The sequence below is a fragment of the Triticum aestivum genome, chromosome 5B, assembly GCF_018294505.1.
Source record: "Triticum aestivum cultivar Chinese Spring chromosome 5B, IWGSC CS RefSeq v2.1, whole genome shotgun sequence".
NCBI classification, from domain to species: Eukaryota; Viridiplantae; Streptophyta; class Magnoliopsida; order Poales; family Poaceae; genus Triticum; species Triticum aestivum.
In genome coordinates, this window is record NC_057807.1 from 434,655,450 (window position 1) to 434,672,566 (window position 17,117).

Here is a 17,117-nt window from a genome sequence, read left to right on the forward strand (position 1 = left end):
CACATCATGTGAGTTCACTACTGATGCAGCCAGTGAGTTCAGTGCTCATGTGGCTAACAGAGTCACCATAGCCGGCCAGACTCGGGCTCTGACAGGCGCAGCAAAGGGAGAACAACCATGGTAGCTATGGGCATCCTACCCAACTACAAGGAGTGACCGCCAGCTCCATGTCGACGTCCATCAGGACACTTCCAAGTAGGGACATGCGTGCTAACAGGCTCCACACCCAGTGCACGATAATCTCGGGCCATCATGCGCTAACCCTCGCTTGATCCAACGCGCCCATTGTTAATTCGGCCAGCACGATGGTGCATGGACAGATCTTTGACCGGGGGATATCTAGAGTAGCTGAGGGAAAAACAAACGGACATTAGGGCATAATTTACTGCCTACTAGGCCAAGAATCTTGACTGTTAAGTAACATGGCCCCTGCTTGGGTAACTACAAAGCTTTACGTTAGTTTTAGTTAATCAGGCACGCACTCTACTCTAATCAATCAGCCTCGCCACCAGAACATGCAGATGCAGATCGCACTGCAAGAAAAATAGGTCGATGGCCGAGCAATGATCTGAACCAGTGGAACCCGAGCACGACAAGTCGTAGTTTCTTCTCGAAATGCTGTGGTTCGGAGACACGGAGTATGTTTTGTTTGAATCCGATCACGCTCCATGAATACACGATGAGGCATTGCAACTTTGCAATGCAAGTACCGAGACCCGCATCATATCACATGGGTTTGTCGCTGAGAAAAAAATATATATTCCACCAGATAATTGTTAAGATTTTGCTTTCAAGAAAAGTGAATGGGAGTAGATGAAGGGGCATGTTCATGCCAATAATTATTTGTCAAGTATTATCCAAATACAGGCATTTTTTTGTCCATAATACTAATACACAATTGGTAGCGCACATTGTCACCGAACGCCGCCCTGGTACGTCCAACTCCTCCAGGGCTTTTTATTCTTTTGGCCATTTCTAGGTCACCGATGCATTCTCACGAAAAGACCAATATGGAACCAAGGACCTTACGAATTCATATTCAACAAGTTCATCGATTCTTTGATTTTCAGATGACGAATATGTTGAAATGATGATGATGAGCATCCAAGAGGAAATGGAGAAGGCAGAGGAGCACATACAGGACTTCAAGGCCCCACAAAGGGTCAGAGAGTTATTCCTCGGGATAGAATTGCTAGTGCACGACTTCTGTACAAGGACTATTTCAAATTAAATGGAATCAACATACCATGAAGTCTTCCTTTGACGCCCCTTCCGAATGAGTAGAGATCAGTTCTTGCATGTAGCGACTATTGTGAAGAAGGCCGGTGACAACTTCAAACTGGGAAGGATTATTGCAGACAACTTTCTTTCTTTCCTCTGCAGAAATGCACGGCTGAGGGTGCTTGCTTATGTAAGGCTGCAAATGCAATTGGTACTGTAATCCAAATGGGAGAGACCACGACTCTAAACACCACAATGAAATTTGCATGCATTGTGATGAAGGTGTTTGGACCAGAGTACCTGAGAGAGCCAACTGTGGAGGACAAAGAAAAATTGTTTGCAATTGAAGTATTAAGAGGATTCCTAGGTATATTGGCATCAGTTGTTGCATGCACTGTCAATGGAAAAACTGCCCAAAAGGTTTGTGTGGGTTGTATCAAGGTCACGTCAAAGAAACCACCATCGTACCTAAAGCAGTGGCATTGAAGGACTTGTGGAATTGGCATGCCTTCTTTGGCACGTGTGGTTCATGCAATGACATCAATATGCTCCACGATCTCCTTTTTTCAATAGACTTTGTGACGGTGAAGCTTCGCCGTGCAACTACACCGTCAACGGGCACTAGTGATGGAGCCAGCCAACGCAAGGAGCCGGGGAAAAGCCTATTTACAGTGATGTTTTCCAGCATTTAATTAGTCATACTAATCATGGTTTATGTGTACTACTTAGTGGAGAATGGCCGGAGCATCCCGGGCAGCTGCCCATGGTCGCCGGGAGGTAGCCCCGCCCCTGACGGGCACAACTACATGGGGTACTACCTTGCCGATGGTATCTATCCTGAATGGAAGGCGTTTGTAAAAACCGTATCCGATCCCATGGAAAGAAACAATGCCACTTTGTAACAACGCAAAAGACAACTAGGAAGGATGTGGAGAGGGCATCCAGAGTGCTTCAAGCTCGTTGGGATATTGTTCGTGGGACTGCAATAATGTGCGAAGCGAAGACACTTTGGCAGCTCATGACATGTTGCGTAATATTGCACGACATGATTGTCGAGGATAAGGATGAAGGGGCAGCCTGCAGGCATGACTTTGAGAAGCCCGGTGTTCAGGTCCGCCTCTCAGAACAAAGAGGCGGAGCATACTGCCAACTTTCTAGAGATGCATCGACAATATCGATATCAACAGGTGCATATGCCACTTCTGAATGATCTTGTGGAGTATGTGTGGATCATCCACGCTAAAAATGAGCAAACTTTGCTTTTGATTTTTCAATTATGCACTAGAAACAATTTTTATTTTTACACCATGTTTCGATTATGTATTCTGAAGTATAATTGTTCTTATTTATATGCACTATTCATTGTTTGGCCGTGACGATCGACGTGTAAGTGTTTGCATGTATTTGATGTTCCAAAAATAAGACATGTGGTTGGGTCATTTGAGGACCGGTCGGTCACTGTCCACGGATGTATAAGGCCCCGGAATAAGCAATTTCAATTGTAGATGCTCTAACTTCTGCTCCCTCGATAAAGTAAAATGCTTTTACATTTCATCAGGCTGAAACTACTCAGACAACTAAAAAAAGGCTGAAACTAGTGAATGCGAACGTACGTTGGGGGCATAGCAGCAGCGCGCCAGACTTCTGATTCGAAGGAATCCGAGACCGCAGCTAGTGATCTCCCCACAAGAACCAAAACAGCACCATCGGAACCCGGTTCCCACACACGATTGTTTTCTCAGTCACACCCCACGCACGCACGCAAGGTCCTTCGATCCGAGGACACCACCACCACAGAAGCACGCCTCGCCGTGGCGGGCGCGCGCGCATGGCGGCGCATTCCCAGGGACAGAAAAGAACAAGCCCCCCGCCTTCCAATTCCGTCCGCGTCGGCCGCGCCGAGGCGGCGGAGGAGGCACGTACTCCTCCCCTCCCCTGTCTGCATGGCCGGTGCGTGCATGCGTGCGTGCGCGCACCGGAGATCGCCCGAGGTTTTTCTGTACTACATCCTCCATGGCCGGGACCATGGCATCGGTGCCTGCGCGCGCGCCGGCGACAGGCCGCGGATTAAGAAACGGGAAAGCGCACACACAGCAGTTTGATATTGGGCGCGTCAGACGGTGCCGGGTTTGAATATGCGGCAGCTCCCTTTGACCAGCATCGCTAGCTGTGTGCGGTGGAGCTGAGCTGATCGGTGTGGTGTGGATGGATCTAATCTGCCTCCTTGGTATATATGAAACCCCTGCACTGTCACCTAAACCTCTCCTTTCCCCTCCGCTCGTCCGGTTCAGAGGTGCCAGCAGGTAGCTCCTTGTTGCCAAGTAGCGGAGACCATGAGGTGCGCAGGGAGCCTTCTTCTCCTGCTGCTTCTGCTCTCCCTGTCTGCCTCCACCGCCGAAGCAAACAACAAGGTCGGTATACAATTTCGCAGTAACTTCTTGTCCACGGCACGCTCACACTGCGTGCAGGTGGCGTTGTCAGTGGCAGTGAGTGCCAGCAATGGCGGAGTAGTGCTGATATCTCGCTTCTCGACCGTGAAAATGCAGGAGAGCTTGGGCGACAACGCGGTACCCTTGACCGGCCGGGGATGGCACCTGAGAGGACGGAGGTCAATGGCGGCTCGAGGGCATGGAGGAGCGGGGAGTGATGAGGCCGTGGGCGCCAGCAACACAGGTGCAAACCCTGCCCGTGCCCGCGGAGGGAAGAAAACCGTAGAGGTCACCGTTGTCGGGTTAGGCGGTGAGAGCGCCGGGCAAAGGAGGAGTGGCGGCGGCAGGCGCGAATTTGACGGCCAAGTGCCGCTCCATTCGGATTACCGCACTCCCAGAGTTCATCCGCCAAAGAATAACTGAGGCGCGGCAAAAAGGCAAAGGCTTCTTCTTGCTTCTTGCCACTGATTGATTACTGCTAAGTGGTAGTTCAATTTTTCTCTCCCGAAGTAAAAGTGCAGTGGTAGTGCGGTGCTCCTCGACAATTAAACAAGCTAGTGTTCTTTGCTTGTACTGTAGAGATTCTTGTCAAATCTTCCACCCCATCGCCCAAACTTGAACCTGTAATTAGTGTACTGCAAATGGGTAGCGTGGAGAAGGGCAATTAGTTAGCTGTACTGTTTTTTGTCTGACAGCAAACCACTGGACCCTGAATGATGAACTGATACATGTCATTTCTGTTGTTGCAGGAGCAAATGAAGAAGCAGATCATACGTCTGCTGAATTTGTACATGATGAGGCAAGTGCATCAGCCGCACGCTTTACATGAATTTATCATGGCAGACATTATCTGCACCGTACATGGCTGGCCACATCACAATCGACACACGACTTCAGTTCCTGCCATGTGCTGACGGCTGCAGTTTCATTTCCAGGGTAAACAGAGCAAGGGATCAGCAGCTCGGCCCGTGCTTCAGGGAGCAAGCGGCCATCGTCATCGTCACCATGGCGGCGACGCGGCCTCCATGGCGTCCGACATGCTGAGGATGGACTACTCCGTCTCCGTGGACGTCCACAGCCGACGGCCCATCAACAACGACGCTCCGTTGGATGAGCTCGCGGAGAAGAAGCCTTAGTTAGCTGCCGGTCGACACACGCGAGAAGATGCGACTCGATCCTATTGCAATAAGATACAGATAGTGACATAGTGTTAGGCTAGCTAGTAGGGGCCATTAGCTAGCACATGGTTAGCTTATTAGTTAGGGAGGGAGGGACTCTCCGGGCCGCACGTAGAGCCCATGCCCGACCCTCGATCGATGGAGCAGATCGAGGTGAGTTGGATGGGCAGTTTTGGTTGCGCCGTGCTCGGAGAGGTAGTAGCGTCTGTAATCTGTCAGCAGCAACATCTCTGAAGCTGCAGAGAATGTAACGCATGATATACTTCAGGTTTCAGCATGTGGCAAGCAGTATGTGTCTCGGCGTACGAAATGCCTTGCAGGTTCAGAGTTCAGAGCAAAGTGATCAGCCCATCGCAGCTGTTATATTACACGTCTCCGAGCTCCCATCATCATAGTTGCTTCCGTCTTGGGGCTCGGATCCTTCCAGACCAAACGAAAGGAGGAAGCTAGCTAGCTATGCCTGCCTGCCTGCCTTGCCTTGCCGTAGCAGCCAGCCTGCGTGCCCGCATCTGCGCTCTCGGCCGGCCAATGGCAGCCGTGGCGAACCGGACCACGCCAACTCCCCATGCCGCCGCCGCGCCGTGACAGCGATAGGGCTGGCCGCCAATAATAGAGGAACGGGACGATCGGAGTAGACGATCACACGGCAGCGAAGCATTGGGAGGCAGCCACATCAGGGTGGTCAGAGCGAGACACCTGTGGACACCTGTTGCTGTTATCCTGCACCTGGACCGAGCGATGGACGTCGTCTTCTGCACGACTGCACCCACGACCATGCTCGCTTGAAGTTTTCTGATCTAGTACGTGATGGGCTTGGACTTCTTCCGTCTAGTTTTTATCTGTAGTTCACAGTCCAGATGCAGGAAAGCGACCTCCATTGATGATGATGTTCTCACTCTGGCGTGTGACACGGACCGGCCACCTAACCTGACGGGAAAAGAAGGGCCTGGAGAAGTCACTTCAGGTGTAGAAAACACCAGAGTGACGACACTCCCCAGGGTCCAGTCCAAACTTCCCTAGTGCATACGTCGCGGGCAGAGGACAGGGTCAATAGATTTGTGCTTCCGTTACCAGACATGTCGATATCTGGTCATCTGGACACTGGAGGGAAGTCGTCAGTCCGCACTGACGGTGGAACCAGCCAACCCGCAAGTTTCTACGGCACATGGGGCGCCCTTTTGACACTACCCGAACCAAAGTTCCAGATCAATCGCTCGTACCACATCAACGTACTATCCCACGTTCTCTCAACAACTTACGCATCAAAAGCACCAAAGCAGAGATGTAAACAGATGATACATATATGTAATCCAGGTGCATATTCATACTATATTATTATTATTATGGTAAGCGTCTCGGAAATGGTACAGTGGCGAAGCCGAAACAGCGGCGGCGCCGACAACACTCAACACGACCACCACCGGGTACCACCAGCCCTGATGGAGCCCGGCGTTGCGAGGTAGGAGTAGTACTTGGTATATATACAGACGAAAGAAAGAACAAACCATTTGATATGTCAAAAGCTAAAACTATGCACAAACACGAAGACACACTTTGCGGGAAGATCGCATGTCAAGGGGACGGTCTTTATTTTTATCGAACCACCTCTATCTTCTCCTCTCCTCGATCCGTAGTCCAAACACACACCTACAGGCGCATAGGGCTGCTTCCGGCTGCCGCGAAGAAAACACCTGCACACCTGGGTTGCATCTACATTACCTTCAAAACTGGCAAGAAGTTCCCAGCCTCTGCAGCGGGCGCGGGCCGGCGCCAGCAGCGTGCTTCCGTGCTTCGAAGGCGCTCGGGAGGAGCTCTTGGAACTTGTCGAGGAACGTGTTCCACTCCTCGGAGCCCATGTCCGACAGCTTCACAAAACTGGCGCTGGGAGGGAGCATCTCATTCGCGCTCCTGCTTCCAGACTGATACATACTACCTTCGCCACTATAGTTAGTTTTAGCAGCCACCTTGCTCTTCGTCTTCGGAATGCCTCCGTGGAAGGGTTTAGCTTTCCCATGGAAACCAAACCCCTTCAGCGACGCGGACAGTTTCGAGACAGGAGGGACCAGCTTCGGAAACATACCGTTCAAGGGGTCAGAGTCATCCTTGATCATCTCCTTGTCATCCTCCTCCTCCTCATCACACTCGGCTAGCTTTGACAGTGGATTCCTGTGACTTGCCTTCATGGGACCAAACCTGCTGAATGAGGGTGATTCAAATGCATCTGAATCATCCTCGCCGTCAAGAGAGAACTGGGTGAAGTCATCATCGTCATCTTCAACTCCGGCTTCTGGAAGAAATAGCTCTCTGTCCTCGACCCACTTCCTTGCCTCCATGCAAAGAAGCTCAAGTTCACTTGGCTCTTCTTCTTTCCCAGTAAACTGCCTGCTCATCATCTCTCCTATTTCGGACAAACAAAGGCCAAATGCTGCACCTTCCTTGAGAAATATTGTTGACAGCACCAGCACCTGCAGACATGCCTTGCGGATCATGGGAAGCTCCATCCGTAGCATCTCAGCATCTTTTAAAGGATCCAAATTTGCAATGTATTCAAGTTCTTCCTCAGAGAAAGGGATGGATGCTTGTGGCCAGTGAATCCATTCAAAGTAAGGGTCCTCTAGACATTCGGGCAGACAAAGACCATGGTCAATAGGAATGAGTTCAGTCTGCACTCCAAAGTTGTCAGACCCAGGACCAACTTTCCTGACCAGAAGATTGCCCGAATGCCTGTCCGTGTTGAAGATTCTGATGTCAAGAATGCCGATCCTGTGCACAGCAGATACAGGGAAGCTTGATGTCCCATGGTCGCTGGCATCAAAATCATGAGGGATGAACTGCTGCAATGATGCAATCTTGCTCACAGCCTGTGATTTGTTGTGGAACATCTTATGATTGCAGCCAACAGTGGCATTCACATTGAACACAGTGTGTGTGATCTTGACCAGCATGGTTGGAGGAACATTTGCAAAGTGGCCGTGGTCAAGGAGGTAAGCAGCAACCTCTCTGAACCCTGTCTCACCAACTCGTACAGACCTTTTGAGGCCTGGCTGTCCAAGTGTCTTCCCTACAAAGCCTTTAGGATTATTTGGAGCAAATGGTTCCTCATCGGTTGGCTTTACAATTGCAACATGTTCACCCCAAATGTTATTGAAGTAGTAGGCACCACCCATCCCACTGTTAACAGCTACTGGGTCAACATCATTCCTTATGGCTTTGACAATATCCTTAGCAAGCTGTTTCATCTGAGGGGAAGGGCTTGAACATCCAAGGATAGCAATGGGTCCACTACGGTCTCGCTGTTGCATGCCGTTTCCAGTAGGAGAGAGACAGGGTGTTGAGCTGCTACGGTGCATCTGATTCCTTGTGAGGAGCAACGGCGAGTCATTGCGGACATTGCTGAGATCATTGTTCAGAACAAGATCACCAAAGGTCAGTGAGCTCTCCTCTGTGGAAACATTCAAAGCTATCTGCAGCTTTTTTTTCACAGAGTGCGCATTTTCCCCCCTCTCCAGTTCAATGCCCAGGACAGAACCATTATCAGTTTGAACAAAAACTCTCTTCCAGCTCAATGGCCTCCCCTCAGTTTTGCTACTTGCAGGATAGTCACTGCTGAAACTCCGATCCAGGACTGCAACAGCCATCTGTGTCTGAACAGGACAATCCAAGTCCCTGGACATAGAATGGCTGAGCTGCCTGTCTGCCTTTATCTGCTTCCACCTCTCCTGTAGCCCACCAGAGAAGCAAGAATACTCGTAGCAAGAGGAAGAAAGAAGACTTCAAACTGATCACTGCAGAGCAATCAATAGTAGGCCATAGATGAAGATATATGCACACCCTCTTGCATCAACGGAAAGCACTTTATCTCAAAATTCAGTGGTAGATGCCCTGCAAAAGAAAGAAAAAATGAACCATGAATAACGTAGGTTTTGCACAAGATAAGCTTTCTAGATATAAATTTTTAGACATGTAAAACCAGGAAAAAAATTGGAAGTATGGCAGACATATATCCTGATGAGAAGGACGCAGAAGCAAAACAGAAGGACATGTTATACGGTAATGGCATGAGTTTCTACAAACTTTCGAGTTAAATAGTCTAGCACACCACAAAATAGCCTCAAGTTGCTGCCACAAAACAAAGCCTATTTGGATCTTGTTTGCTCATTTCAGTATTTCTGTTCCATAGCAAGCAATAGCCGATAGCATGGCTTCATAAAATTCTTAATAGTACTAACATAATTGTTATGACCGGTTTGGTCTATAACCGAAAGAGGCCCACCGGGCCTTAGTATTAGGGGCTTGACCCACAAGTTATCTTAGGCAAATTATTTTAGGAAAGTTATCTTAGGCTAAAGTTATAAATACTAGTTGTAAGACATCGTTTGAGATTAAGCAATAAAGATAGTTCTATCATATTGCCCGGCTCCAGAGGAGCCGGAAACCCCAGCCGCACCAAACCCTAGCCGCCGCCGGCCTTCTTCTCCCTCGCGACGGCGCCAACACGCCGGAGCCGCCGCCCTCGCCCCCAACCCTCGCTATTCTGCCCGTATAACCTACGGAGTAGAGCCGGTAGGAACCCTAGCCCTACCAATTTGGTATCAGGTACCCGGGTCTCGACTATGTCGTCTCCACCTCCACATCCACCGCCGCCACCACCGCCACTGCCGCCAACTCCACCACCGCCGCTGCCGCCAACTCCTCCACCGCCGCCGCCTCAACGCCGGGCGCCACGGCCTCGCTCCTGGCGGGCGTCACGGCGTCCCTCTCGACGCCGCCCCTCCAGGCACCCGGCACCGCGTCGGGCCACGGGCGGCCACCAGCCCCCGTCCAACCTACGCCGCCGCCGCCACCTCCCCCGCAGACGCAGCTCACAACGGAGGCAATGGCCGGCGTCCTCACCGACCTCGTCGCCGCGGTACAAGGCATCCGTCTCTACCTGGCGAGTCCCTACGGGCCGCCGCCACCACTCCATCCCGCCATGGCCGCAACTCAGCAGGCGCTGCCGTGGTACTCGGTACCGGGGGCCGTCACCGGAGGCTACCCGGCGCTCCCCGCCCAGGCGGCCGCACCGCCGCTGTGGCCACCATGGCCGCCGCAGCTTGCGCCAACCGCGCCACTCGCCGCCACCACGGGGCCGCAGTGGCCCACTTGGACCGCGCCGGCCGCGCCGTCTTCCGCCGCGCCCTCCCTGCCAGCGGCCCTGGAGCAGGGTCCTCCACCGCCCCCGCCCAGCCCTAACCTGGGCCGGTCGTCGCCGAGCGGGCTTCCGATCCAAGAGGTCCGCTTCCCGTCGTCACCCTCGCCACTTCCCGGCTGGCTCCACGGGCCGTCCTCGGCCTACCCGGAGGCTCGTCCACCGTCCGGTTTTCCGTTGCAGCCCGAGGCGTCGGGCGCCACCGGGAACTACACCGGGCTTTCCCACATGGACCGCGCACCATCATCCGCCCTCCGCACCGCCGAGGCAGTGGGCCAGGGCGCGCCACACCAGCAGCCGCCCCGGTTCGCCAAGATCGACTTCGCCACATACGACGGCTCCGACGACCCGCTTAACTGGCTCAACCAGTGTGACCAGTTCTTCCGCGGACAGCGCACGCCTGCGTCGGAGCGCACTTGGCTGGCTTCCTACCATCTCCGCGGGGCCGCCCAAACATGGTACTACGCCCTCGAGCAAGACGAGGGCGGCATGCCCCCGTGGGATCGTTTCCGGGAGCTGTGCCTTCTTCGTTTCGGTCCACCGGTCCGCGGGAGCCGCCTGGCCGAGTTGGGCCACCTGCCATTCACCTCCATGGTACAAGACTTCGCCGACCGCTTCCAGGCCCTGGCGTGCCACGCGCCCGGTGTGACGGCCTTACAGCGGGCGGAGCTTTTCAACGGTGGCCTTCCTGACCACATTCGCGTGGACGTCGAGATGAAGGGGCCCCAAGACCTTCAGACGGCCATGTACTATGCCCGAGCATTCGAACAACGCGCCCAGGCCTTGACGCGTCCATCCGCGCCACGTGGGGGCCGACAGCCTATTCGGCCGTCTCCGGCAGCACCGACGCCGTCCACGGCCGCCCCGGCGGCCACCCCGGCTCCGACACGGCCATTCAGGCGTCTCACTCAGGCAGAACAGCTGGAACGCCGGCGCCTAGGCTTGTGCTTCAACTGTGATGCGCCCTATGCACCGGGCCATGTCTGTCCCCGCCTCTTCTACTTGGAGACGTCAGACGAGACGGGCGAGGAGACTCTGGAGGATGGCCTCGGCGCCCCAGCCCTTGCGGAGACCGCAGCGGCGCCCGCGCCCGCCCCGGCCACCGCCCTCGTGGTGTCCCTACATGCGCTGGCCGGTATCCGTGATGAACGGACGATGCTCTTACCGGTCATGATCCAGGGCGAGCGCTTAGTGGCCCTCGTGGACACGGGATCCACCCATAACTTCCTGCCAGCGACCACCATGCGGCGCCTTGCATTACAGCCCACCGGCGGCGAGCAATTGCGAGTCACAGTCGCTAATGGCGACCGTCTCCATTGCCATGGGCTCGCCCGTGACGTGCCCATCACTATCGGCGGCGAGCACTTCTCCATCACCTGCGCCGGCATCGACTTGGGCTGCTTCGACTTCATCCTCGGCGTTGACTTCTTGCGCACTCTTGGTCCTATTCTCTGGGATTTCGATGCGTGACGATGACCTTCTGGCGATTGGGCCGCCGCATTCGGTGGGACGGCATTGGGGGTGCCGCACCCTCTCCACCCCTCCAGCTGGCCGCGACCACCGCAACGGCCGAGCACCCACTCTTGGAGAGCCTCCTACAGCAGCATGATGACATCTTCACCGAGCCACAGGGGCTGCCGCCCGCCCGCACGTATGATCACCGTATACATCTTCTGCCAGGCTCCGCGCCGATGGCGGTCCGCCCTTACCGCTATCCGCAGTTGCAGAAGGAAGAGTTGGAGCGGCAGTGTGCGCTCATGCTCGCAGCCGGCATCATCCGGCTCTCCACTTCACCGTTCACTGCGCCGGTGCTTCTCGTCCGCAAGTCATACGGCACATGGCGTTTCTGCATCGACTACCGTGCCCTTAATGCTATCACACTTAAGGATAAGTTCCCTATTCCGGTGGTCGACGAGCTCCTCGATGAGCTACACGGGGCGCGCTTCTTCACCAAGCTCGACCTTCGGTCGGGGTACCACCAGGTGCGCACGCACCCGGATGACATCGCCAAGACGGCGTTTCGGACTCATCACGGCCACTTCGAGTTCTTGGTGATGCCCTTTGGCCTCACCAACGCCCCGGCGACCTTTCAGGCTCTGATGAACGACGTCCTCAGGCCCTACTTACGTCGGTTTGTGCTTGTTTTCTTTGATGATATTCTGATCTACAGCGCGTCTTGGGCCGAGCACCTCCAGCACGTCGCCATCGTCTTCAACGAGCTTCGAGCGCACCACCTCCACCTTAAGCGCTCGAAGTGCTCGTTCGGGACGCCTTCAGTGGCCTACTTGGGCCACGTCATCTCCGCTGACGGGGTGGCTATGGACGCCGACAAGGTGGCAGCCGTCTCCGCGTGGTCGACGCCTCACTCGCCGCGGGCTCTCCGCGGGTTCCTCGGCCTCGCTGGCTACTACCGGAAATTTATTCGGGAGTTCGGGCTCATCGCGGCGCCCCTCACGCGGTTGCTTCGCCGCGACGCTTTCGCTTGGGACGACGAGGCGACCACAGCATTCGAGGCCCTCAAGGGGGCCCTCACGACGGGCCCCGTCCTCCAGATGCCCGACTTCGACCGCCCGTTCGTGGTGGACTGTGACGCCTCAGGCGCAGGGTTCGGCGCCGTGCTTCATCAGGGCGATGGGCCCCTTGCCTTCTTCAGTCGGCCTTTCGCTCCACGACACCTTAAGCTGGCGGCATACGAGCGGGAGCTCATTGGTCTTGTACAGGCCGTTCGTCATTGGCGGCCGTACTTGTGGGGCCGGTCCTTCCTCATTCGCACCGACCACTACAGCCTAAAGTTCTTGCTGGATCAACGGCTGTCGACCGTGCCGCAGCATCAGTGGATCAGCAAGCTCTTCGGCTTCGACTTTTCCATCGAGTATCGGCCGGGCCGCCTTAACACAGTGGCCGACGCACTGTCTCGTCGCGACTCCGACTTTGTTTCCTCCACCGACGAGTCCGCCGGGGCGGCCCTGTGCATCCGCTCTGGGCCGACGTTCGGCCTCTTCGCCGACATTCGCCGCGCCACTGCGACGGCCGACGACGCCGTCCGTCTTCAGCAGCAGCTCACGACCGGCGACCTGGAGGAGCCTTGGCGCTTCTCTGACGGACTGCTCCTACATGGGCGTCGGGTCTGTTCCGGCGCATGATGATCTCCGTCACCAGGTGTTACAGCTCGCCCATTCAGCAGGCCATGAGGGTATGCAGAAAACCCTCCATCGTCTTCGCGCCGACTTCTACATCCCTAGCGATCGCGCCCTGGTCCGCGACTGGGTTCGGTCTTGTCAGACATGCCAGCGCAACAAGACAGAGGCCCTGAGGCCGGCCGGGTTACTCCAGCCCTTGGAGGTGCCATCTCAGGTCTGGGCGGATATATCCATGGACTTCATTGAGGGCCTTCCCAAGGTGGGTGGCAAGTCGGTCATCCTCACGGTGGTCGACCGCTTCTCCAAGTACGCCCACTTCATCGCGCTCGGCCATCCATATACGGCGGCATCAGTGGCCCGGGCCTTCTTCGACGGCATCGTCCGTCTACACGGATTTCCTACTTCGATCGTCAGTGATCGGGACCCAGTTTTCACGGGCCATGTATGGCGCGACCTCTTCAGGATGGCGGGTGTCCAGCTCCGCCTGAGTACGGCATTCCATCCTCAGACGGACGGACAGTCCGAGGTGGTTAACAAGGTCATTGCCATGTATTTGCGTTGTGTGACAGGTGATCGGCCTCGCGCTTGGGTGGACTGGCTTTCTTGGGCAGAGTACTGCTACAACACCTCTTATCACCCCGCCCTGCGCGCTACGCCATTTGAGGTGGTCTATGGGCGACCACCCCCACCTATCCTTCCGGTGGATCCGGAGACAGCTCGAACGGAGGTTGCGGGTGAACTCATCCGCACTCGTGACGAGATGCTTGCTGAGGTTCGTCAGCGTCTCCTTCAGGCCCAGCAGTTGGCCAAGCACTACTACGACGATCATCATCGCGAGGCGGAGTTCGCGGTGGGTGATTGGGTGTGGCTGCGTCTTCTCCACCGCTCTACGCAGTCACTCGACCCGCGAGCAAGGCGCAAGCTCGGCCCACGCTACGCCGGGCCCTTCCCTATCTTGGAGCGCATTGGGAAGGTGGCCTATCGTCTTCAGCTTCCAGCCCGCGCTCGCATCCACGACGTCTTCCATGTGGGGCTGCTCAAGCCTTTCCGTGGCGAGCCACCGGCGGCTCCACCGGCGCTTCCTCCCATCGCCGATGGTCGCATTCTTCCAGAGCCGGCAAAGGTGTTGCAGACACAGCTTCGTCGTGGCGTCTGGTTCATCCTCGTTCAGTGGACAGGCCTTCCGGAGGAGGAGGCTACTTGGGAGCAGCGTGAAGAATTCCGAGGACGAGCTGTTTGCGCAGGCGGGGAGAGATGTTATGACCGGTTTGGTCTATAACCGAAAGAGGCCCACCGGGCCTTAGTATTAGGGGCTTGACCCACAAGTTATCTTAGGCAAATTATTTTAGGAAAGTTATCTTAGGCTAAAGTTATAAATACTAGTTGTAAGACATCGTTTGAGATTAAGCAATAAAGATAGTTCTATCATATTGCCCGGCTCCAGAGGAGCCGGAAACCCTAGCCGCACCAAACCCTAGCCGCCGCCGGCCTTCTTCTCCCTCGCGACGGCGCCAACACGCCGGAGCCGCCGCCCTCGCCCCCAACCCTCGCTATTCTGCCCATATAACCTACGGAGTAGAGCCGGTAGGAACCCTAGCCCTACCAATAATACACCCAGGGCAGTTGTTAAGCATATTGAAGTTAAAATACACTTGACAATTCTTCCACCCTTACATCTAGATTCCACATCTTCAAAAAGGGCAACCTGGTGCATGTAGCTCCTGCTTGCGCAGGGTCCAGGGAAGGGTCCGACCACTTTGGGTCTATTGTACGCAGCCTTTCCCTACATTTCTGTAAGAGGCTGTTTCCAGGACTTGAACCCATGACCTCATGGTCACAAGGCAGCAGCTTTACCACTGCGCCAAGGCTCCCCTTCAGATTCCACATCTTCACTTAATCAATAACCATAAACCCCAGACAGGAATAAATATATTTCGGTCCCATGGTGACAGTAGGCTTAAGATCTCAACTTCATTCATACAGTATCATCATTTGATACAAATATCTAGAATTTCAGACATAAGCATGCATACAACTCACAAATAAAAGGCTAGCTCCCACTCTTGGCAGGAATAGAACAATCAAAACTGCAAACAGCTTCTCATAACAACAAACAATCCTTATGATCATGATTCATGACTGTATATGATAAACTTTTTTTTAGTTCATATAAGAGAAGATATCACCTTATCCTGAGCTAATAAAAAATCATCATGACCATCACTCAGATAGAGGAATAAACAAGTAGTAGATCTGCAGGCAGTGGTCGAGAGCAAGTAGTTGTTCCTAAACTGATCTCAGTCGGTAGTTCACTAGCCATGGGTAGATCTAAAATTTCAGAGTATCATTACTGAACTCACAAATATCCATCACCAGAACATACACGGCAAAACAATTGGTCGTACCCAGATTAAAATAAGTTAGTCAGAAATATACCGGAGAAAATCTCTCTACGCTGCATGTATCAATTTCTTCAGATCGCCTAGATGGTTTGACAATACTAGGGAAACGACAAAGCAGGAGCTCGGATAGAACCCCGCAGTAGCGCGGATCATCACACACTCACTCCTACCAACTCGACACGATAAAATTCGTGAGTAAACAGCTTAAAAGTACGAACCCGCGCATGGATCCTGCGTGTTCCCAACCGATTAGACGAACCCCCAAATCCCACGCATTTCGACTGAACAAAACCCAAAAAAAGTAACAGAGGACCCAGCAACACGCACGCATCGCAAGCATTCTCAAATCCTCCACAGCTCAGAACCTAAGAGACTGAAACCCTCGGACGACGGCTCGAGAAATCGCGCGCTAAACCGCACAAGAGAGCAAAACAAGGCGAAATCTCTAGCCGACGCGCATTTCCGCAGGAGCGGCACGCATAGCTCCGGTTCGTCCGAGAGACGTCTCGAGCCCGCACTATCCTCGTCGGACTACAGCGTCCATCCCACCACTGTCCCAGCGCGAGGCGAGGTTGCAGGACTCACCGGCGGGACGGCGGATCTGGGCGCTCGAAGGCGGGGAACGGGACGGAGCGACACCGCCGCCACCTCCTCCTCGGGCGGCCGGGCGAGTCGCCGGCGCAGATCCGATGGCGGGCGGCCGCGCCGTACGGCCTCCTCCTCCTCCCCGCGGTGGCGCGATTCCTTTGTCCTTTTCCGGGTATAATTATTTTTCCTCCTCCTCCTCCTCCGCCTTGCTCAGTGGGTGAGGGTGTGGCTTAACTCGAGGTAGACCAGAGGGACGGGTTAATCTAATACTCCCGTGGTTAAGCCGACCCCTTCGCGCCTCTCTTATAGCCGGCCAGATTTGCGATTTGGCCCCTCCGAAATGGAGCTATTGGCTTTTGTGGGGTCTTGCCTCCTGGGGTCACGACAAGAAATTTTGCCACTTGCACATTGTTGTACTACTCCCTCCGTTCCGAACTACTTGTCTTAGATTTATCTAGATACGGATGTATCTAGCATTAAAATGAGTCTAGATATATATGTATCTAGACAAATCCAAGACAAGTAATGAGGGAGTACGTCGCTGCTTTGGATCGTTCATGGGTGACAGAGGCCTGTGATGTATTGTATTTATGAGTTTGTTGGGAGCGTGTGTATGCGCTGCCTCGTGTGATCATCTGAACTACGATCCAATTTTGTGTAGTGTCATAAATCTCTAATGTGGTCTCATTGTTTTTAAATAAAAATAGGCTTTCTGGTTATATTCTTTCTATCCGCAAAAAAAAGGTTATATTCATTCAACGCTATGGTGTGTACGTCAACTACGAGACGTCTATATTGACTTTGGTAATCTTAAAATCTGTTAGTCCAGTCTCTCAAAGTTGATTAGGGTGTTCAGTGCACATACGGGTGAGTGCTCATTTGTGTATGTAAGCATCTGCGTCTTTGTGTGTTTTGAAAATGAAAAAAATTGTGTGTTACAGAACGGTACAACCTCGTGTTCTATTGACATA

At 53.9% G+C, this 17,117-nt stretch overlaps 2 protein-coding genes across 2 annotated transcripts; one reads left to right on the plus strand and one right to left on the minus strand.

Moving 5' to 3' along the window:
• The first annotated feature begins 2,965 nt into the window (after nt 1-2,965).
• Nucleotides 2,966-5,100, plus strand: LOC123112290 (uncharacterized). The gene is made up of 4 exons (XM_044533242.1): nt 2,966-3,632; nt 3,768-3,894; nt 4,400-4,449; nt 4,586-5,100. Exons 1-4 carry the CDS (start codon nt 3,555-3,557, stop codon nt 4,784-4,786), a joined length of 456 nt encoding a protein of 151 aa, XP_044389177.1. The 5' UTR covers nt 2,966-3,554; the 3' UTR covers nt 4,787-5,100.
• Nucleotides 5,101-6,134: 1,034 nt separating this feature from the next.
• Nucleotides 6,135-16,422, minus strand: LOC123112289 (phosphatidylinositol 4-kinase gamma 5). The gene is made up of 2 exons (XM_044533241.1): nt 16,144-16,422; nt 6,135-8,710 (listed from the first exon to the last, which is right to left on the minus strand). Exon 2 carries the CDS (start codon nt 8,500-8,502, stop codon nt 6,550-6,552), a length of 1,953 nt encoding a protein of 650 aa, XP_044389176.1. The 5' UTR covers nt 8,503-8,710; nt 16,144-16,422; the 3' UTR covers nt 6,135-6,549.
• Between the last annotated feature and the right edge of the window lie 695 nt (nt 16,423-17,117).